General features: G+C 38.1%; 1 protein-coding gene across 1 annotated transcript in view; it reads left to right on the top strand.

The window, feature by feature from the left end:
- Positions 1 to 17,487, top strand: part of HAO1 (hydroxyacid oxidase 1) — a 47,522-nt gene extending 30,035 nt beyond the window's left edge. The window contains exons 4-8 of the mRNA XM_019462550.2: positions 2,074 to 2,249; positions 8,240 to 8,331; positions 14,593 to 14,751; positions 14,863 to 14,932; positions 16,791 to 17,487. Coding sequence (XP_019318095.1) covers positions 2,074 to 2,249; positions 8,240 to 8,331; positions 14,593 to 14,751; positions 14,863 to 14,932; positions 16,791 to 16,861 — 568 coding nt within the window. The 3' untranslated portion in view covers positions 16,862 to 17,487. The remainder of the gene's footprint in view (positions 1 to 2,073; positions 2,250 to 8,239; positions 8,332 to 14,592; positions 14,752 to 14,862; positions 14,933 to 16,790) is intronic.
- The last annotated feature ends 6,854 nt before the right edge of the window (positions 17,488 to 24,341 follow it).

Below are 24,341 nucleotides of genomic sequence, written 5' to 3'. Positions count from 1 at the left end.
TGGTCAACTGAGTCAATGGTCTATAGGACAAGCTGTTCAATCCTTATTGAGAAAATGTTGCCAATGGCTTGAATAGAGTTAGGTGGGATATGAATGTTCATGTCCTTATGAGAATGTATGCCACTCGAGCCACACAAGGAGCTATTTTAGCTGAAAGTATACTAAAAACATTAAGCCTAGTTTGTATTAAAAGAAGTCTTATGATTCTTTTGAAAAAATTAAAAATAGTGTGCCTATGTACTTTTAGGTTTATATAAAAATTGTTAGAGTCGTTGCTTCAAAATCCTTTATATGTTCAATGGCAGAACTAGTAGAAAGAAAGAAAGTGTTATGACTAAGCCAGAGAATAATATACAGCTGTATTTTATCCAAATTGGAGATTGACTAGCAAGGTAATTTATAATGTGCAGAAAAGCAAGGTGAATCCAGGTCACTGTCATCATTCAAAGATACCCTTTCGGAGAGATGAAGTTTACAATTGGATTTGGGTCTGTAGGCAGCTAAGTCACAGGGGGTGATGCCATTGTATATCCAGATGGTCATCTACCCAGTTAGTGATCAAAGGTACAGGCAGAAAAAACTTTGTCCCTGGTTTAGGGAACTGCCAAACTGTAGTGAGGATATCAGGATATTAAGCCAAGAGAAAAGACTTCAGGTATAGAATGAGCCAGTAGCAGAGTCTTACAAGTATGTCAGAGAAATCCTGGTCTAAATTGGTTCAATAAAATTAGACACAGGGAGAAGCAGCAACTCAGTGAGGTTGTGTGTCAATTTGGGTTCCCCTAGGGGGAGACTGTGAGCCAGTGATTTAAATGCAAATAGTTTCTTTGGAAGATGAAGTGAATACTGAGTGGGGAAGTGGTGTCAGGGAAAGGAGGCAATGAACAAAGGGCCTGTTACCAAGACAACTCCAACTGCAGGCAACTGAAGCTCAATCCTGATTGGAAATTCTGGGATATGTAGAACTTATCTCAGGTTTAGCCTGCTTAGGGGTGAAGGAGCTGGGGTATTTATATGCCAACATTCCTGACACTTCAGATCTCCTGTGTGTGTGGTTACTAGGGCTTCAGGAGCAGAAGAAAGTCACATGTATTAGATTCTCCAGAGAAGCAGAATCAGTAGGACGGACACACACACACACACACACACACACACACATTATGAGGGATCCACTCACATTATTATGGAGTCTGAAAAGTCCCACAATCTGCTGTCTATGAGCTGGAGGCTCATAGACTGGTATACTTCCAGTCCAAACCAGAAGACCTGAGAACCAGGGGAGCCAAAGGTGTAAGTCCCAATGTGAATCTAAAGGCCCAAGAATCAGGGGATGATAGTGTAAGTTCTGGTCCAAATCTGAAGGCTTGACAACCAGATGTTTCAACGTCCAAGGGTAGGAGATGATGGATGTTCCAGCTCAAGCACAGAGAACACATTTGTCCTTCTTCCACTTTTTTGTTGTATTCAGGACCTGAACAGATTGGATGATGCCCACCCACATCGATGAGATGAGAGTTATCATCTTTGCTCAGTCTACTGATTTAAGTACTAATTTCACCCAGAAACATCCACACAGACACACCCAGAAATAACATTTTACCAGCTATCTAGGTATCCTTTAGCCCAATCAAATTGGCACATAAATTAGTGGTCGTACCACAGGCAAAGAAATGAAGATCTTGGTAATTGGAAAGCTCATGCCCTGCCAGGATTGTCTGAAAGATTGGTAAGTTTGAGTCGGTAGGCAGACAGCCTCAGAGGAAACAACTAAATGGAGGAGGAAAAGGCAAGAGCTGAGAACCCACATGCTGGGAAACACTTCCCACCACTCCCTGTGTCCACCATCACCACCAACAACATAATAGGAGGGCAGGAGAAAGAGTCTATAATGTTTGTCACACTTAGTCTGGAATCTTACCTCAAAACATGGGAAATATGCATGCAAGCAACCTATAGATGGTTGAAGAACATCTAATTGATTTGAAAGGCTGACATTTCATTTTTCATTGAATGAGTCTTTGTAAAATTATCTCTAACTCTGGGAAATTCTCATTTTATGTATCTTTATTTCAGAATGAAAAATTTTGAAACCAATGATTTAGCCTTTTCTCCAAAGGAAAATTTTGGAGACAACAGTGGACTTGCTACATACGTAACTAAAGCAATAGACCCATCCATCAGCTGGGAGGATATTAAATGGCTGAGGGGGCTGACATCACTGCCAATCGTTGCAAAAGGCATTTTGAGAGGTTTGTGTTTTTCTCATACTGTTCTCATGATTCTTTGTAGATATGATCATGATATTTTTAAGAGAAAATAACCAGGAAAAATTAATGTGGAAATCTAAGGAGACATTCCATCTCTCAATTCTCCATATTGTTGTTTGTGAGTAAATATTTCCTCATTCTTAGGTAATACACTGAAGACCTTGTCTCTCATGAAGTAAGAAGTTAACCTTTTTTAAAGTGTTGGGTTTCCGTTGCCTTATCTTGGAGCCATCACTAAATCATGGAGCTTGACAAGGTCTAGGCAAAATGTCTTGAGTTCATTGTTTTGGCTAAAAGCTACAACAAGCTGCTTCTAGACCAAGAAGAAACCCAAAGATGATATTATGACAGCCAGACCTGTTTTAAGAGCCTTTTCTATTTTTCTCCTGTTCCTTGCAAGTACCAATGACTAGGACTGATTTTTGAGTGTGGTGAATCCCACATGAAGAATGGTTGACTACAACATTAAAATCCTCAAATATCAAGCCATGATTATTAAGAAAACTGACTGCTTCTCCAGTATCCACATGTATTCAAATCCCACAGGGAAGTACCAATGACTTGGATAATTTGGAGTATAAGTATAAATGTATTCTCCCACAGAAATGTTTTCCTGCCTTTGAAAACATTTTTTTTAGTTAATTATATAGAAAACTGCCAAGACCTTATTATTTAAATGTGAATGTTTAAGTAAGTGGCTCTGAGATGAGATATTCTATTAACTTATCTCAGGGTCAACAACAACTTCTTTTTTTTTTTTTTCAACAACTTCTAATCAAAACATTTTCATCATATTTACTTGAATATGTGAGTCACATGGCCCCTATTTATAAAGCTGTAGACTTGCCCTTGGCTTTATCTATATAATCTTAAGTGTGCAGAAATAAAGTTAATAAAAGTAAAAGAATGGGTCCAGCAAAGCTTTAAAATAGTGGAAATACATTTGAATCCAGACCTATCTTCATTTGTGCTTTTCAAAAATATGGTTACATTCTTTCCTGTTGATCATTGTACTAGTTCAAAATTTCTGTGGATTCCACTTCAAAGAATAGTTCCTAGTGTTATAGACATCTTTAAACAACAGTTTCACTTACTTAACTGGCATACATGTTGTCATCCATGATAGTTGTTAGCACTACTTCCTATACTTACATTCAACTGTAGATACTATAGAATATTAACCCAAAGGTTCTGCCCCATTCATTCATGCATCTATTCAGTTACTCACTCACGAAGGCATTCATTTTGTAAATATGCATCATGGTTATTGTGTGCTGAAGTTAAAAATGATAGTAATTTGAGGTCTTTGGCCAAGAGGAGAGCCCATTCTTGTAGGAGACAGACATAAAAACAAGAATTTGGGGGCAATAAGATGTTACAAGTGCTGAGATAGAAATCTATGCGGTATTAGGGTGGGGTTTCAAATAGGGCATGGACACTTATAAAAGCAGGTTAGGGAGTTTCATTTTAGAATGACAGATAATGTTTGAGTTTTGCCACAATATCAAAAGACTCAGACTGAAATAATAGCAAAATAAAGCAGTTCTGAGTAACAATTTATAAAACATATTTGAGAACCACTGAGATTCTTAATCAGGGAAGCAACCTCATCAGATTAGTATCTTAGAAAAATCCAGCATTGTATCATGGACCTGATGGATGGAGGTGGCAAAATTGTGGTGAGGGAGACACTTAAGAAACTTGTTGCCTGGGCAAGAGATGATTGTGGCTGACCTCAGGAAACTGAGAAGGTGGAATTGAATTAGAAAATTAATGTAGTTCCAAGTATTTAATTCATTCTCATCACAAGTGTGGCCCAGGGCAAAGGGCTTAAAACACAAAGAAGAATGAAGTCTTAGTATAGTCCCATATTTGTCTAATAGAGAACATATATAAGAATGAGGTTATTTACATTTTAAACAAGCTTTTCAATTTAGGATTCCCAATATATATCATTTTCTCCAACTCTGTCCTCTAGGATATGATGTATGTCTATTTAATTAGACTTTACTATCATGTGTTATGTTGAAAAATACTCTGGCTTCTAGAACTTCCTTCTGTGGTCATCTTACCTAGGACCACCACCCTCACCGTCACTTCTCTTTTATTCTCATCCATGTGAATCATATCATTTGTTTCCACATATTTCATAATGTTTTACACATAGTAGATAGCCCAAATGTTTATTGACTAAAATCCTCAGTGAAAACTATGAGTCTATATAATTAGAGAGACCTCAAAAAGCAAGAGAGAGATGGAGCATTTGGCATTTGAAAGGAAATAGCTTATTTACAAATGTACAGTTTACATTGTCTAGTTCCTCTGTGACTATTTGTTTCATTTATTTAACAAACAAGAATTGTCTCCATGACAACAACTGCATCAAGTAGTGCAAAAGCTCAATCTTGATGGGGGCGGGTGAGGGGGGCAGTTCTGGGAAATCCAATTCTGTTTCACGGATCTTCTTCCAGAAGTCACATGGATAGACTAAGCATCACCCATCCTCTTTCGTTTTCTTTTGATGAAAAAGGTATAGATGATGTTTGCGGGAGCATGAATTCACATATGGTGGAAAGATCTCAGTGAAAATTCCCCCCTTACCACCATTTTAAGAATTGCATCTTAATGAACGCAAATTAAAGTGCAAGATGTAATCTCTTGCTGTGGTTAAACTCTGCCCTTGGAAAACTTCAATACAAACTCTAAACATGTATTTGAGACAGGATTTGGTCTTCACCAAAACTCATGCTAATAAACAAATGGCTTTATGAGCAAAGGCATAATGCTTTTCAGAGTTGTTTTAAAATAAAAAAAAAAAATTAAACTTTTCTGTGATATTTCCATAGTGGCTTTTTTGTTTCTCAAAACTGTAACTAGCTCTTTTCCTATACACGTTTTTTTCTGCAACACTCTCAAAGCTATTCAGAGTTTCTAGATTGTGCTCAAAACTGCTGCCATGCAACTAGGATTTAGTTACTAAATTCCTATGAGATAGCAGAGTCCTGAGTCAAAAACTCCATGAGCTTGAGGGTAAATCTTGAGTACTTAATTAAATATAAAAATAATATATCAAGAAGATAGCAAACAGTGCTATTCCCCATTGACTATTGCATTTGTCAATCAATTAATGTATTAACTGGCAAATTAACATATGTGGAATGCCATAGCAGTAAACGTTAAGGATTAATGAAAATACCAAAAATTCATGAACTTTTTGCAAAGCCAGAACATTTTCACCCTCCTATTAAGGCAACATTGTTTTTCTCTCTGGATTAAAATAAAATGTGAAACTTTGGACAAGGCTTCATAAGCAGTTAATGAAAGGGGTTCATATCTGGTCATAAATTATTCTTACTTTGCTTCTCCAGATACTCAGGATCTTATCTTCTGAGTAAACCATTCTATCATTTCCCCCTACATTCCCAGCACTGCCTAGAAGAACCTGGAAAACCACTTGAAATGATAGGAGATAACAAACTGTTACTTAAGCAGTGCTTACTTCAAATGAAAGGCTCTTTATAATCATAATCCTGACCAGGATGAAAATTTATTGTTATAAACAAAACTCAAACAGACTTGCCAAAGGCATCCAGCAAACGAATTTTCCTCCACTTACTCATCTGAATTTATACTTCCTGCACCATCAGATGAAATTAATAGTAACAGTTAATATTTGAGTCCTCAACATGTGTCAGGCACTTTCTAAACACTCATTCAACTACTTTAATTCACAAGCCAATCTTATGTGAATTACTATCCCTATTTTATGACTTAGGAACCCTGATGCACAGAGAGGTTAAGAAGCTTGCCACTTATGTAGCAGGCAAGTAGCAGATCCAAATTCAAATTCAGGTGGTCTAACTACTAACCCTAAGCAGTTAATCATTTTTTTTTTCATATTGTATAGGATCGGTTTACTGATAATATTCAGTTTCTGAGAACATAGGTTGTAACTACATGTATTTTGATTTTTTTTTTTTTTTACTTTTGATGTTTGGTATCATGCACACAATTAGATAACCAAAGCAAACCTCCCCAATCCCACATACACTTTACATTGTATTAAGGCCATATTTTTAAAGAACCATTTACCCAAACAGAGTTTAAATGATAATATATTGGGTTTCTGGTTCCAAATAATGGACTGAGTAGATATGTACCCTCTCATCAAACCCATTAAGCCACTGAAAATAAAGTAGAGACATACAAAACTGCATAAGTCTTATGACAGCAGAGGAATGAAAGATAAGGGACACACACAACAGAGAAACTTCAAGAGATTTATGAGAGACACAAAATGTAAGGGAACGTGTTTATAGGAGGAAATGCAAAGAAAACTCCCCCTCATGATAGGCCCAGAGGAAGCCCTGGAGGAGACAGGAGATTCTGTAATGATTGTCTGAGAGGCACCCAGGGTCTAGTCTGCAAGTGTGACAGAGATGGAAGATGAGAAGCGGAGAAGAAAGCCAGGAGATTCATGAGAGTTCTGCTTGTGAAGCTCTTACAGAAGCCAGCCATCCTGTCCTCCCTCATCGCTTGTGCAACAATGGGCCACTTCACATGGTAGCTCCATCCTTTCTAAAGAAATGAATGAATGGCTGGGACAACCTATGGGTGGAAAACATTGACAATATGACATGATGCTGTTCTCGGCTCTGACACTTAAGGAGCTCACAGTCCAGTAGCCCCTAGTTAACAGTAAAGTTCCACTGTGTGCTCACATGACGTGTTCATTGTTATGAGTGGAGATTGGGTGGGCAAGTAAGTTCTCTGATCTTTTCTTATAAGGGCACCAATACCCTCATGAAAGCCCCACTCTCATGAACTCATCTAACTTTAATCACTTTCCAAAAGCACCATCTCTAGATACTATCACATTGGAGGTTAAGGTTTCAACATACAGACTTTGGAGGGATTCAAACATTCAGTCCATGAACCATGAGTTTAACATTTTCATGTACATATAGTTTTAGAAGAGAAATAATACTAGCATCATTTATTTAAATGGATATACTTAAAAACTAGCACTCAATAAAACACAGGTTCGAAAATGATGGTTTAGCATACAGTTTAAAAAAGGTCAGAATTACAGATTCTCTTATGAATCTTTTTTCATTATTCTTGGTCAGGTCTGCCCTTGATCTCCATTGCTGGATTTATGAATGTATACAATGTTTGGTACCCATTTGGTTACATTTCCTAAATATGCTTTTCACTACAATCTTAGGCCAACTATTTCTGAGTGTTAAATTTGAGTATTAGTGTCATTTGCCTGATTCTGTTAGCAAATGTGTTTTTATTGGGAGCATGCTGAAAACAATAGTTTGAAATATAAAATATAAAAAGTGTGCTGGGAATTGATTTGAGAGAATGTTAATCTATTTTAAAACTGTATTTTCAGAAGTTGATATATTTTGAAGCATGATTAGAGACAGCATATAATTTTAATTTTTGTACATTTTCATATACTTCAATGGGTGAAATACATTTAATTATAGAACAATACAACTTAAGATAATTATTGAAGACATAACTTTGTATTAAACAATGTTTTTGGAATAGATTTGTCCCTTTTCTGTTACACTTAAGGTGCTTTCCACTGATGTATTCTTTTATGCTATGCAAATTGCAAAGGGGTAATTCTGCTAAACACTAAATGGTATTATCTCATTAATAATAATAAAAATGCTTAGTAGGAGTACTTCCTTGTGAGACTAAATAAATTTTAACTGCATATCAATTTGATATCTATTGAAAATTTTATGCCATCATTAAATTGTTGTCAATGCTAACACTTTGGTCAAGGAAACTATCACTACTATTCTAGACCTAACCCTTGGTGTATTCCTATGCTAAAGATTCTGAGCAAGGTATGAGGTCAGCCTCCCTTTGACTGGGACCTTTCAATTTCTAAACCCATGTCTTCTGTTAAATTGCCTTTTCATATACAATGGCTGTCTTTCTCTTTCTAGGTGATGATGCCAGGGAGGCAGTTAAACATGGTTTGGATGGGATCTTGGTGTCGAATCATGGGGCTCGACAACTTGATGGGGTGCCAGCCACCGTGAGTTTCAGCAAATGCTGAGATTTCCCTTTGGAGGTTTCATTTCTATCACAGTTTGGGGTATCTCTGTATTTACCTCTACCCTGTGTATTGTGTGTGTGTGAATACTCAAGGTAAAATATGTATGAATATATGAGATCTTTGATTTTAAATGTAGTGGCATATAACTACCTAAATTTGATCATTAATTAGTCCAGTACAGTTATTTGTAAACTTTTAAAAGTCATCATTAAAAAATAAGTCATTTGTGGGCAGGAATTATCCTTGTATTCATAGGTACACTGAGAGGTATAACGTAAATTAGAGTATAAGAGAAATGGTTATGTCCTGAGAGTTAAGAGGAGCTAACAGACTCATTGTAATTATAAAAGACTTGGGTGGAGTTTGACATCATTGGTATAAGTGGTCAGGAGGAAGGAAAGACTGAAATTTCCTGTGACTGTGGGAGTTGAACAGCTACAGAGAGAGGTTGGGTGGGTGGGGAAAGGAATAGAAATTCTACAGCCCAGGTGAGAGGTCAGCTGCAAATGGGCTACTTTGCTTGAGCTGTGCATGACCTTGGCTGCATATTAGAATCACCTGGGAAACTTCAAAGACTCCTGATGCACAAGCTGCATAATACATCAATTTATCAGAATATCTGGGGACAGGGGGCATAGGCACCAGTATTTTTTAAAGCTACCCACGAGATTCCAGTATGCATCTATGATTTTTTTAATACACTGTACAAACTGTGCCAGGCAAATCAGAATCCAGAATGTAGACATAAAGTAAACCAGGGACCCTGGGGTGGTTCAGTTGTTAAGCATCTGACTTCGGCTCAGGTCATGATCTCACGGATTCCTGAGTTTGAACCCCACTTCAGATGAACACGAACCCTGTTTGGGTGAACACGAGCCCTGCTTTGGGTGAGCCCCACTTCTCTCTCTCCATCTCTCTCTGTCCCTCATGGGATTCTCTCTCCCTCTTTCTCTGCCCCTTACTCACTTGTGCCCTCTTTCTCAAATAAATAAATAAATAAATAAATAAATAAATAAAGTAAACCAAATTGGCTTGAAAGCTGTGGGACTGAGTTAAAACTGTGAAGGAGAGCAGTTAGTCCCAAGAGGGCCAAAAGCATTTGACCCCTGTTATCAGAATCACTCAGTCATGGTTATTATATGGATGGCTTTAATTAGGATGACCAGTGAATTTACTCAAACAACTGGAAGTACAGTAGGAGAAATAATTTAGTTAAGTAGTAATGGATTACTCTTCACTGAACTATCAGGGAGATTTAGATAAGTCCATAGACTAGTTGTGTGGGTCTTGGGACAGACTAAATGATGACAGGGGAATACTGGATGTCGTCCATGTTTGTACTCCATTTTTCCTAAAGCATCAATGGTAGGAATGAACTCATCTTTGCACACTGTAGGATCACAGAGTCAAGAATCAAATCACAAAACTGGAAGTTTTCAGTCCTTTCTAATTCAGCTTTACTTATAGAGACCAGTCTTCTTAAATGTTGCCTGCAGGGAAAGGGAGGTGGAGAATGAAGACCCCCTCTGGGCAGGGAGGAGAACCTGGTCACAGCTCAAGGCTCTTTTGCAGATTTATGCCTCTCTTGTGTATGAAGACATAGACTTAGTGTGCAGGCCAAATTAAGTTTGTTTTCTAAAAATAAAATCTAAATCTACTGAAATCAAATCTAACTAGATTTTAAGGGGAAAATATCTAAATGGTGTGGTTTATTTCCCTCTGGCTGAGGGGATATGGAAACTTATCTAAAAGGGCTTTTTGAGCTGTGGTCTCTGAGACTTTTAAAAAAAACAATGACACTCCCCTTCACATGCTGTGTGCAAGAGAGGAGATGCTTGCTTGACTTTTGCCTCATACTTTAGAGCAAATTTAAGGCCCATGGTGGTGAGAGAAATGTGAGATTAGATTCAGCTTACACTGAAGATGTTTTTCCCTCAGTGTGTAGGTTTTGAGATGAAGAGCAAATAGTTACAAATTAAGTTTAGGCCAATGTCCTTACACTCAAGGTAATAATGTGGCCAATATCACTCTTGAAGAGGGGCACCTGGCTGGCTCAGTTGATAGACAATGTGACTCTTGATCTTGCGGTCATTAATTCAAGCCATACATTGGCTGTAGAGCTCACTCAAAAAAAAAAAAAAAAAGAAAAGAAAAAAGAAAAGAAAGAAAAAAAAAGATTGCTCTTCCTTTTGAAGTAATTAGAGATCAAAATGACAGCATCAAATCAATTTTCAAAACCCATTGTACTGGAATATCTCAAACTGGGGTCCAAGAACAGATTCTCTGGAGTCTTTGAATTCTAGAAGCATTTTTTTCAATTTTTCATTTTTGTTTTGATGCTAACTGGACCTAAACTACCTTAAGCTTAAAAATATTCTTGGGTCGCCTATGTGGCTCAGTTGGTTAAGAGTCCAACACTTGATTTCAGCTGAGGTCTTGATCTCACAGCTGGGAGATCAATCCCTGAGTTGGGCTCCGCATACATATACATATATATATATATATATATATATATATATATATATATATATATATATGACACTCTTTTTTTGTGAAAATGTTCGTCTACAAAAAATTTTCATAAAATAATATTTGGGTTGTTAAGTCAAGTGTTTCCAAAATTGAGTCCTTGAGCACATTCTATGAGATCCGAAATATATATATATTTTTTTAAAAGGGATCCATGTAATTCTACCTTTGAGATACGCTGATGTATCAGTTAGCCTTTGCCGTGTAACAAACCACTTGGAAAGTTACTGGCCAAAATTCAATAGCTGTTCCTTCATGTCACAATTTTGTGAGTTGGAAATTTGGGCTGAGATTGGCTAGGAGGTCTTTCTGGTCTCGGCTGGGCTCACTCATATGCACGTGGTCAGCTGCTGGGTTGACTAGGACAGGCTGGGGTGGGGTGGCCTCAGTAGGGACAGCTCTGCATTGTCTCACATTAGGTAGGTTGGTTCTCACAAGATGGCAGGTTTCCTAGAGGGTAATTGCAGACATGTAAGGCCTCTTCAGACTGAAGCTTAGAATAGGCACATTGTAGCTTCTCTCCATTCTATTCTCTCTACATTCCATCGATAAAAGTAGGTCACAAGGGTAGTTCAGACGCAAGGGATGGGAAAATAGACTCTCCTATCCCCATGCCCACCGCCCCCCTCCTCATGATGGGAGGAGTAGAAATGTCACATTGCAAGGAAATGAAGTTAGGGAGGAAAATAATTGCAGGCATTCTTGCGATAGTAAATAGTTAAGCCTATAGGAACCAGTGATTTCCTAAACACGCTTAGTAGAAACCCCACCCAGGGCGTCCTGGTATGATGTATGATGAGTGGAGTGGGGTATAGGGTCAGAGGAATATTTCCAGACAGTAATGTGAACGCTGGCTCTTTTGCTTTTAACTAAATCAGCTCTGATTTTATATGCTTTGTCTGTGTTCAATTGCTTTGGTTTGAGACCTTTAAAGGGTTCCATGCCCCAAACGTCAGCCATCAGAAGTATATTGATGGATGCTGTGGGAAGATAGAAAGGTGAGAGCTCCCTGTGAGTAGAAGTTTTGTGGGACAGGGAACATCCTGGAGAAGTGTGACGTCGGCAAGAATGGGAAAAAGTTTCATTGTGAGTCACAACCCTGTGGGATTCTTTTTGGCTCCCTTAGACCGTCTGCATACTGGTTTGAATAAAGCATGTCCTCAATAAAGTGTTTAGTAAGCCAGTGAATGGATGGATGAGTTAGCAAGTATATTGGGATTTTACCACATTTTCCCTTAGATTAACCCCACCAGAGGTGAGCCCACAATTAGTTGTCTAAAGAACCACTAAGGAAAGAAAAGCCAAAATGAATGGTCTCTGAGATGTGTAATAAGCTGAAAAAAGGAAACATAACAGTCATAAAATAGTGGATTTGTCTACTGTATTTATTTATTTAATCTCCTCTGATCAGAATTATTCTCTGAAATATATACCCAGCAGAACTGTAGCTACTGAAAGAAAAAAGGGGGAAGACAGAAAAACTCAGCAGTGGATAGAACATCCTTGTCCACAGACACACAAAACACCAATCTGGGTTCCGTTATACAGCCCAGAATTCACATTTTAAGTATCCTTATTAGTTTCCTTTTAGGCCAGGTTGGGCATTGGAAATAACGTAAACAGACTTGATTTGCGTGACTTTGAAAATGTGTATTGAACCCAAGCTAGCTAATATTTTTCTTTGGTTTTGGTTTCAAATGGGGAAATACGCTTAATTATAGCTTGCATCATCTCTTGGAAATTGTAGCATTTATATGTTGATGTAACTTGCCTGACTGTAAAAGGAGGACTATGTATAGGTAAAGGGGCACATGTAAATGGATCCAAAGCATGTTTGGCAAGGCAGAAAAGCCAAAAGGAAAAGGGGAAAATCACATTACCTGCCAAACACTTAGGGGCCGCATGCCAAAAGTTGCCTTCACTTCCTCCAAATGTGTAGCCGGGTTTGGTCTTCAGCCCTTTACATAAAACTCTATTTAAGTTTAGCCTCTAAAATTTCAGGGGAAAAGTGGGAAAGCCTTTGAGTGATTTCAGTACAATTATATCTAGGAAAACTGCACTCGAACATATGGTAGCTTCTTCAGCATGCATTTTAGATGTGGATTGGACTTAATTTTATACTTAAATATTTTGGAATGAATGTGGGTTATTTCTACAGATTTTGGCCTACAGGTCACCTTGTGAATTGTTTGCATTCTCAAGTGCAAAGATTTACATAAAAATAGACAACTGTATCAGCTATTAGCTACTAACTGTATTGGCTATTAGCCAACTGCATTAGCTATTACCACATAATACTATGAGACAACAGATTCCAGACTCAGCGACTTAAATCTGCAGTCATTTATTCCCATGAAACTTTGTGTCAACTGGAAGGGGGTGGGGGCAGGCTGTTGATCTGGACTTGGTACTGGTTAGGTGGCTGTGCTCCAAATTTCATGTCCAGCTGGGCTTAGCTGGGCTAGCTTTGCTTCCTGAATTCCTGAATATCTATTCTGGGGCCCCAGGAAAGGGAAAGCATTGCCCAGGAGGTTCTCCTCTCATGGCAAGTGGCACATGTGCCAGAGAAAGTTGAAATGTATGAGGTCGTTTAAGGTCTATGTCCAGGAATGGCACTCTGCCACCTCTGCTCACATGTTATTGGCCAAAGTAAGTTGCAAGGCCAAGGCCAATGTCAAGGAGTAGGCAAGTGCACTCTGTTTCCTTTAGAAGGAAACACTGCAAAGTTACCTTGGAAATGGAGTGGTTTCAGAGTGATGTGAAGGATCAGGAACAATATTGCCATCTACCAGATCAACCTCTATGAGTCTCTTGTGTTCTTTGGTGCTGATATAAGTCCGTCATCAATTGCCAATCCAGATGAGGACCTTCAAGGTGCATGTGGTCTTGGTCCTTTTAAAGCAAAGAAGGGCACTGGGTGGCTCAGTTGGTTAAGTGTCCGACTTCGGCTCAGGTCATGATCTCACGGTTCATGAGTTCGAGCCCCGTGTTGGGATCTGTGCTGACAGCTCGGAGCCTGGAGCCTGCTTGGGATTCTGTCTCCCTCTCTCTGTGCCCCTCCCCCACTTGCATTCTATCTCTCTTTCTCTCTCAAAAGTAAATTAGCATTAAAAAATAATAATAAAATAAATTAATAAACAAACAAACAAACAAAAAATAAAGCAAGAAAAATATTTTCATGGAGAGTTCCCTAATAGATGGGTAGATGCAAAATATATTGGATGAGGAAATCAGAGACTAGGTTTTTCATTAGTAGCCCTGCTTGCATTTTTATGTACCACTGCTTCCATGGACAATTAAGTATTAATTTTAACAATTGCTTTTCAACAGGTAAATAATATACAGAATAATTTACATGAGCTAGTATTTCATTTGTTTTTATACATTTTATAAAGCATAGCTATAAAAGGTCATTACATGTATTAAAATTATGCTTATATTTTATTAAATCATGGTCTTTAAATTTGAAAAAAATTTGAAAAAAGTTCAATTTTGAAATAAAAATAAGCCACTCAACTGAAAATTTAGTTGGTTTTTACTTACTAACATTTGCACCCTACTCTTTCAGGAGGGAAAAATTTTAGTGTTGATTCCAAACCTGCTTAGCTTCCTTAACGCTAAATCCTGTCAGATGGTCAATGGCTGTGGAGATTGAGTTGGGTAACAATTTAACATGCATACCGTCACATTATTGACCACTTCTCCCTACAGATTGATGCCTTGCCAGAAATCGTGGAGGCTGTGGAAGGGAAGGTGGAAGTCTTCCTGGATGGGGGTGTTCGGAAAGGCACCGATGTCCTGAAAGCTCTAGCCCTGGGAGCCAAGGCTGTGTTTGTGGGGAGGCCAATCATTTGGGGCTTGGCGTCCCAGGTAATTGGAGGATGAAGAAATAAATATATAAAACAGAACTACAGTGACATAAATGCATGAATTAAGTCAGACTGACTTACCTGAAAGATCTGTATCTTTTTACTTGCTTAGGGAGAGAAAGGTGTTCAAGACATCCTTGAGATCCTAAAGGAAGAATTCCGATTGGCAATGGCTCTGAGTGGTAAGACTGGCCATTCTCCTTTTCAACTTTCTTTTCTTCTTATGGGCTTTAGGCCAGGCTCCTTGGTGGAGAGAAGTAAACTTGAGGGGGAAGAAGATGGACTCATTTGGGCTGTAATTAAATTTGAAGTTGGTTCCATGTTTACATCTCTAGCGCAGAATCCTCTGAACAGAGGAAGTGCTCAGTGTACACAGCCAGCAACAGTCGCTAAGCCTCTACCTTTGACAGTCTCACCAGGGATATGTTGGCGAGTGTGAGTACCTGAAGGGTGAAGCCTACACTATACTCTTCCTTATCTCATAACACGTGAACAAAAAATCTAACTGGCTAGTCAACACCTTCACTGGGATGTCTAAGTGGCATCTCAAACTCTACCCGTCCCAAATGAAACTACAAACTTTTCCTATTGAAACTACTCAACCTGCAGACTCTCCAATCTCAGTTTATGTTAATGCCATTGTTTCAAAAACCTTGAGTTATTTTTGACTCCTCATTTCCCTCACACCTTCACATCCACAGGACCTCTATCTGCAAAATGTTGTCAGAACCTAACCTCACTCGCTATTACAAGAGTTTCTCTGTGTTTCTTTCTAATCAGTCCCTCTGTCCCCTTGATATTGCAGGTCTGTCTGTCTGTCTGTCCTTGCCTACCTCACCCTCCCACCCTGATCACAGCAGTCAGAATGATCTCTTTACACGTTAATTCAGATCATGCCACTGTTCTGATAAGGACCCTCCAATGGCTCTTGGTTTATTTACTCAGTGTAAATTCCAAAGTCCTTACAATGGTCTACAAGACCTTTATGTAGCTTGACCTCTGTCACCCCTCTGACCTCATCTCCTGCTGTCACCTTTGCTTATTCTGCCCAGGCCACATTTACCTCCTGCTGTTCCCTATGTCAGACATGTTTCAGCCTTAAGGCCTTTGCAGTGACCATTCCATCTTTCCAGATGCTGTTCCCGGGTGTCTACAAGGCTAACTGCCTCACGTCCTTCAAGTCATAACTTAGATCACCTTTTCTCAACATCCTGACCACCCTATGTAAAATGGCAGTCCATCCTCCACCCACCTGCTCAGCTTCCAGTTTTCTTTCCCTGTTACTATTTCATTCTTCTCCCACAGCACCTATCACCTTCTATAAACCATCTATCGTTTCATTTACTTTTTAAATTATTTGCATCATGTATTATCTTTAGCTCTGTAGAATACAAGAAGAATGAGACAGGGATCTTTGTTGTATTCAATTCAGCATCCCCAGTGTTTAGAGCAGCTCCTGGCACTTAAATAATATTTGCTGAAGAAATAAGTAAAAAAAATTAAAAAAAAATCACCTTATTACTAGTGGCTGTTTTGAATCTGACTCAGAATGGACCTTGAAATGCAAAGAATGACATTGAGTCCAATGATCAACTTCCAAAGGTAATGAGAGTTTCCTTTTCTGTGATCCATGTCACCCAGATTGTCCTCATGGATAGAATTCCTGAGATCAATGGTCTACTCCTACTGTGCTGAGCCTGTGTGGACACAGCCTCAGTGAGCAGCATGCCATTCTGTGAATCCTCACTCTGCATTTTAATTTGCTGCAGACATATCCTAAAAGAGAGCTTTCAGCCACTGACTCTCTATTAAATGTGGCAGAAAGAATATACTCTTTGTGTTAATAAAAATATGTGCCAGTCATTTTGTGTTAAGGACTGTTTAGGTAATAAAAATGGTCTCGTGCCACATAAGATTTGGCAAGCCTACCTTGAATCATAAACCTTACATTTGTCAAGTTTTACATTCCTTGGGAAAACGATTACCTGCCTGATTATTATTGCATTCATGTCATATTAAATGTATGCATTATTTTCTCAGGGTGCCAGAACGTGAAAGTCATCGACAAGACATTGGTGAGGAAAAATCCTTTGGCCGTTTCCAAGATCTGACAGTGCACAATATTTTCCCATCTGTATTATTTTTTTTTTCCGGCATGTATTACTTGACAAAGAGACACTGTGCAGAGGGTGACCACAGTCTGCAATCCCCACTTCAATACAAAGGGTGTCGTTCTTCTCCAACAGAATAGCAACCCCTTTGAGCTCATTGCTTTTGACTTTTCAATGGGTGTCCTAGGAACCTTTTAGAAAGAAATGGACTTGCATCCTGGAAATATATTAACTGTTAAAAAGAAAACATTGAAAATGTGCTTACACAACGTCATCCCCTGGCAGGCTAAAGTGCTGAAAAACAAAAGATATCCTTTGGTAAAATTGGAGGTAGCTACCACTGAGGTAAAAAGATAATGATCTCACTGTTTATTAATTTGCATTGTGTTTAGATATCCTTAAGCCAGGTTCTTAAGTTGTAAGCTCAGGTTCAAAAGGTTGGACCATGCCAGGAGAAACAGAAGATTTAGATTCCCAACACGGAGGAGGTAGCCCTTGATAGAATTGGGTCGAGCTGGTGGGAATATGTGACTTTCTGGATACTTTTTAACACCCTGACTTATGCTACTTCTTTGAACGTAGATTTCTGTTCACATCTTTAGTGCCTGCAGGTATCTGAATATTTTATGACATCTATATCTATATCTATATCTATATCTATATCTATATCTATATCTATATCTATATCTATATCTATATCTATATATATCTTCTTAATCAGAAAAAAATAAAGCATTTTTGAAAAGAGTGTATCTGGTCTATTCATAACAAGATGAAATTCAACCATTTAATCTCTGAACCCTAGTAACTGCCCTGTTCCCCCACTAATTCTCTTATACCTTCTAGCTCTTCTTTATTCTTTTGCTTCTTTTCCACTTAGAGTCATAAGCAGGGCCAGTTGCATAATTTATGAGGATTATGCCAGATGAAAATGTGATGCCCTTGCTCAAAAAGCAGGAAAATGTCCTTTCTTTCCTTCCACAGTTTTTCTCTTAACCTGTCGTGGTATCCTTTATTTGCTATTTAATGTCCTGTTTCCTTGGGTACGAGGTTACTTACAGAGCAAGTGTAGACCCTCACAGGTGCCTGAACACTGCTCTGTGATATGTTCTGACTCTCCGATGCCTGTTCCCAGGACTCAGCCAGAGGTGGACAGTGGCACTGTCACTGACAGGTGGGTGAGCCAGCTGTCAAGGACTCATTTAGGGGAGGTGGGCAGATGGCAGGAGATGGGACATTGTGTGATTCTAGGCTCCAAGCCCTTAACACGTTTCATTGTCCCAATGACTTTTACTTATAAGACACAAACTCAAAGGTAAAATTATTAAGAATTTGAATCCAACAACCACAGAGCATTAAACCCCAGTGTGAGGCCCCCTTCTGAGTGTGGAGGTACTGTGTAGCTGTACTGGCCTTGCACTCTAGAAGCCCTGGTCATGTGACTTTTAAATTTGTTCCTGAAACCTGGCATTGGCAGATTAGTGGTAAACTTGGTAGCCAAAATAACTTTGAAATTTAATTTTTTGCCATCTCCCTGGTTGTTCAACCCCTGTGAAATAGTAAATGAAACAATGGATAGAATCACTAACTAAAAATACGATTTTTATGTTACGTTTTATCACTTTGTTTTATTATTCTCGAATCTCTCTCTCTCTCCCTCCCTCTTTTCTCCCTTTAAATGCTGGGCCATTCCCAAATACTATGGAATGTCATAGTTGGAAAGATGGAATGTCATAGCTCTTTCTTTCTAAAATTATTGACTTAGTCTGATAAAAAATCGTTTAATCTGATAGAAAGGAATAGTTACCCCTCAATATTTTCTCCAAATGCAGAGAAGGAATATCATTGTCATATCATGTAACTGTTTAATGCCTGTACGATTAATGTTACTTAATAGGCATATAAGAAGCACCTCTTTGATTCCCACAACTGATTTTGAAATGCCTCTGCTGTCGGCAAAGAATGTCTACTTTGACTACATCATAGTATGTGGCCGAGAGGTGAAAATAAAAAGTTGATAACTTTCCCAGCAAATGGAGATCCACACATGGCATTCTAAGAAAATTTTATGCAACTTATGTGAGACTGGGGATTCGTGGTCTTAATTTTTGAATTTCTGGACACTTTTATGACCTCCTCAGCCATGCTACCTACTTGAATGTAGACTTTCAATTTTCCTACAGAGGTATAATATCACTGAAGCCTTTATGGTATATATTATTTCCATTACCAGAAAGATACAAAGTCATTTTTACTTTCCTTTGAGAGTGTCTCCAGTCCAGGTGTAATAATACTAACACTAAAGCTATCTGATGGCTGAGACAGAAATGGAGCATGTTGGTTGCATGTCTCCTGCTGAGAATTTGTTTCATGAACTTGATAGAAGTTCTCTGAAGAAGCCACATGACATTTCTGTTCTGAGTTTTCTGAAATATGTTGGGAAGGGGTCAAAGGGAATGGATAGTTGAATATAGACCAACCCTGCTTTCCTTGAATGTCACTAATTTAATGTGTATAGTGCTCTAGAGTAGTATTTCTCAAACTGTAGAGTGTATCACAGTCACCCAGAGGACTGATTAAAACAGAGTGCTAGGGGGGTGCCTGGGTGGCTTGGTCGGTTAAGCGTCCGACTTCAGCTCAGGTCATGATCTCATGGTCCGTGAGTTTGAGCCCCGCATCAGGCTCTGTGCTGGCAGCTCAGAGCCTGGAGCCTGTTTCAGATTCTGTGTCTCCCTCTCTCTCTGCTCCTCTCCTGTTCATGCTCTGTCTCTCTCTGTCTCAAAAATAAATAAACGTTAAAAAAAAAAAAAACAGAGTGCTAGGCCTCATGCCTATATATTCTGATGCAGTAGGTCTGGGGAGGGGCTGGAAATCTGCATTTCTAACATGCTTCCAGGTGAGGCTGATACGGCTCTTCTGGGCAGCACACCTTGAGAACCGCCCATCTAGTTGAGAAGGAAGCATCAAATCAGATTTGCCAGGCACATCATGTAATGAGCCAGTTGTTGGTTGTGGACCACGCCCCACCTATAAAGGGCAACTTCTCCTTAGCCAATCGATTATTTTTGTTGAATCTTATTCCTTATTGAGGTAGAAAGTGCTTCCAGTGAGGTGTGTAGAGGGTTGAAACCTAAGTGCATAGGTGAATGTATTTTACATATACACCCTTACCACCACCACTACCACCCAGATCAAGATGCTGAATGTTTCCATCATCCCCAAAAGTACCTGCTCTGCTAGAAGTAGACTTATGCTAACTTCCAACACCACAAATTAGTGTGGGCTGTTCTTAAACTTTGCATAAGTGAAACCTTACAGTGTATGCTTTTTGTTTTGGTTTCTTTTGCACCATGTATGTGAAATCCATTCGTGTTGTTGAGTATATCAGCTGTTAGTTCTATTTATTGCCCTGTAGTACATCCAGTGTAGAAACTACCACAATTTGTCTCTCCATTCTCCTAGAGCTACTTGGTTGGGTTATTTGCAGTTTTTCTGCTGAAAGCCGATTCCAGCTGAATATAAGCACAGTATTATTTTCTGGTTTTTCAAGAAAGGAGCTAGACATCGATGTTGTTACATAAACATTTTAAATGTTGGTGAATATTTAACATTTTGAACATTGAGCAGGTCATGTTAAACATGGTTGCGGCCCATGTCTGGCCCACGAGTCACAGGTTCTCAACGCCTGTAACATCTTGTCCTCACAAATGTTTCCCTCATGGCTAAAATGCCTCTTATGCCCCTGTACAGAGTCATGCCTGAGACATGTAACGCTGATGGGTGCCTGCCAGCAGAATTTCTCAGAATCTCTTTTGTTTAAGCTTACATAGATTCTGCTCCCTGGAAGATTGTGGGTGTGAAATAAACTTCCTTTGCTCCACCAGGCTTGGGGAGCCCAGGTTCACGGTCCTATAGGAATGAATTGAATGGTATTGATGCTTCTTAGCGTGCAGTTTGCAAAGTGCATTCTGTGTCATTGCTGTGTTATTCATTCATTTATTTATCTTGCCAAAACATTAGCATTTGTGAAACAGCTTTAGAGGGTTGTGGTGGATTAGTACAGCATGAAAGGAAGTTGTGGCTTGTTCTCGAACAGGGAGAAAAGACTTTTCATTGTAAAATTCATAATCTATTTACTGTCTGATGGACTGTATTACATGTCAGTTGCATAGCAACAAAACAAAGTTTGTCTGTTTAGGAAAATCTGAAGGTTTCTTGTAACATAAAGATAGAGGATGCTTTCTGAACTTACATTTGCTTCAACACGCACTCTGTCACATGCCAATAATAGAACAACATCATGATGAGAGTTTATTTTAGGTAATATAAATGTTAACCCAAATGATGGAAGGCTATTATTATATGTTTATGTGATGGGAAATCTTATCTATTTTAAAAGATGCAATTTCCTGTCTTTATCCAAATCTAACTTGAGCAATAGCTGTCTTCTTTTTTCCCTAATGTGGTTGCCCATAGTTGGTTGGGGGGAATAAGAAATGTTTATTTTTATCCAGTTTATCTTTGTTTCTCTACTGATTTTTTTTTTCTGAATATCATTTTAGATAATGAGCATAGGTTCAGCTGAAGATTTTCCAGGATCTTCTACAAATCAAGAATTGTGTTTCCCTGAATAATGTCAAAACAAGGGCTGAATTCAAGCAAACAGTGAATTTGATTTTGTTTGTTCATTTGATTCAGCATCACTGGGGCAGAGATTCTGACTTGGTTTCTCAGCTGTTATTCTCTGGTTAGATCATCCATCTTGAAAGCTGATTTGTTTTCCATTACAGTCAAACTCCTCAGTCTGTTTCTAAGAGTGGGATCTTCTCATTGATCGAGTTGTTTATGGTAATATGCTTCTGGTTATATGCTAGAGCCTCATTACTAACCTCACGAAATGGTCAGGGCCAACCTGCCCAAAAGCACTGGATTAGGATCCTGAAGATCTGAGTGACCTAGCAGAATGAAAGCTGTGAAATGAAGACATAGCATGGTGAACTATGTGAGAACAGATCATGGATTATTGGCGTTGCAAGTCTTATTAATAATAATTATTAACAGGAGACATAAGGTAACAAATTCTGATATGTATTTTGTTTTTATATTATTTATTTTGGAAAATTAACATTTTTTTGGTGAAAAATCTTTAAGGATTTCAAACAATTCAACAGAGTAGAAGAATCATATATTTTACCATGTAGAGGTAATTGTTACTTATGTTAGGTGAGTACTATTTCAGATATTGTTGTACCCATATAATAAATAGCAGTTGGATAGATAGAAACAGCTTCTATAGAATGGGACAACACAATACATTTTACATTTAAGTAAAATATTCAATCTAGTTGTACCTGAATTTAGTAGAAGAGAAAGTGAAATTGAAAGGAATTCTTAAAATTAAGGTAAATGCTTCTTTCAAAAAATAAATGCAGCATAAAAGTGCCTGTTCATCATATTTTTTAAATTATGAAAAACTTAACAGGTTGGAGTAATTTTTTGTTCTGGCACACACATGTTTCATTTGTAGACAGTATCAGTCAACTTGTTGCTATAAAAAATGAAGAAATTATCCTCTTATACCTACTATCCTCTTTTTCTCTCCCTTGCCTCTCAATTTTCTTAATATATTATTAGTCTTATACCATCAAAATAGAAAACATCTTCCTATGTAACAATAATTTCCAAAATTGTTGAATTGAGTACAGGTGCAGCTGGAAAAAAAATAACATATTTATCAATAGGTTACCAGTTTCACAGCTGGTAGTGCCCAGGAAGAAAAGGCATTGAATGAACGGCAGCCAGACTCATGCTGCAGGGTGAATGAAACTCCTTTGGCATGAACCCTGTGGAGAGGGTATTCAGGAGCCTGGAAAACAACCTTTAACTTTCTTTTAATGTATCAATTTTCATTGAAATGGGTTTAATACTTACTACAATATTCAGAGCTTCCACATTCCCTGGTTCTTGACTTTGATTCATGTGTTCTTGGTTTCTTGCATTTTTTTTGGAAATTGTATTTTCAAAAATAGCTATATACCTTGAGTTTGTGTGTGCTTAAAACTCTGCTGCATGCTTTTACATTTGAATGACGGATGAATATATTTTGGGATCACACTTGCTTTTTGTAGACATTTTGGATTGCCACCTGGCATTGAATCTGATGTGGAGAAATGGACATGGGCTGGCTTTCTTCCCCTTGCTGTTTACTGTGTCCTCCTCCCAAAACAAAACAAAACAGAACAGAACAGAGCCTGGTGTCTGAAAAACTATTTCCTTATCTATGAATTTTAATAGTTTCAGGTGAGGTAATGTGAAATATCACATGACTCAGTTTAAAAAGAGAACTATGCCAGGACACCTGAGTGCCTCAGTCAGTTGAGCATCTGACTCTTCATTTTGGCTCAGGTGATGATCTCAGGGTTGTGGAATCAAGCCTTGCATCAGGCTCCACACTGCTTAGTGTGGAGCCAGCTTAGGATTCTCTCTCTTCCTCTCCCTCTGCTCCTCTCCCATTCTCTCTCTCTCTCTCTCTCTCTCTCTCTCTCTCTCTCTCTGTCTTTAAAACAAAACAAAATAAAATAGAACTATGCCTAGAATGCTGTTTTATTTTTAATTTAAATGTGAAAAAGCCAACTCAACCAATATCAACTATTAACATATTTTTACAGCACAGCCCTCTATTTTTATGTTAGCTTGACCAATAATGGTATAACAATAGTAATATCAGTGGTTATTATAAATTTTTGGATATTTGTTCCATTAAAACAAAGTTATTTAAAGATTCTTATTATCCAGTCCAGGGCTACTCCATGAATGTTCAATGAGGATGAAAAAGTTTTATATATGTGTTGTCTAACATAATAGCCATTAGCTACATATGGCTGGCTATTGGGCACTTGAAATATACCCAATATTAAATGCTTCAACTTTCTTTAATTTTGATTAATTTAAATTTAAGTATTCACATGTGGCCTATTGGTTCCATACTGGATTGAATACATCTAGACATTCAGAACAACCTGAAGCATCAAAGAAACTTTATCTAATAGACTCCAGACCAAACTTGATACCTTGTTACCCTGGGCAAGTGATATAAGGACTTTTCAATGCAGCTTTCCCAATTAAATAATAAACTGTTAAAGTAGCTCTTACCTATATGGCAGGGGCATCAATTGTAATAATAAATGTAATATTGTTTTTAAATTATTTTAAAGGAAAATACTCTTTTGATCTGAAGCAGCTTTGTGTTTTGTTTTTCTTATTAATCTTTCAGTTGTGGTTTATGGGAAGATCCTAAGAATTTTGCTTTAAAGTCTTGAATTTATGGCTCAACCCAGCCACTAGCGAGCATATCTTGAGAAAATAATCTTGAATGTTAATTTTCATACTGTAGGCGGAATAGTAATATTACTAGTCAATAAGATGTAATAATGAATAGTGACTCCCTTTTAAACTGTAAGGAATGATATATATATGTGTA

Source organism: Panthera pardus, unplaced genomic scaffold, assembly GCF_024362965.1.
Source record: "Panthera pardus isolate Hobbes unplaced genomic scaffold, ASM2436296v1 HiC_scaffold_25, whole genome shotgun sequence".
Classification (NCBI taxonomy): domain Eukaryota; kingdom Metazoa; phylum Chordata; class Mammalia; order Carnivora; family Felidae; genus Panthera; species Panthera pardus.
The sequence above is the reverse complement of the archived record's forward strand: the minus strand, read 5'-3'. Positions and strand labels throughout refer to the sequence as shown.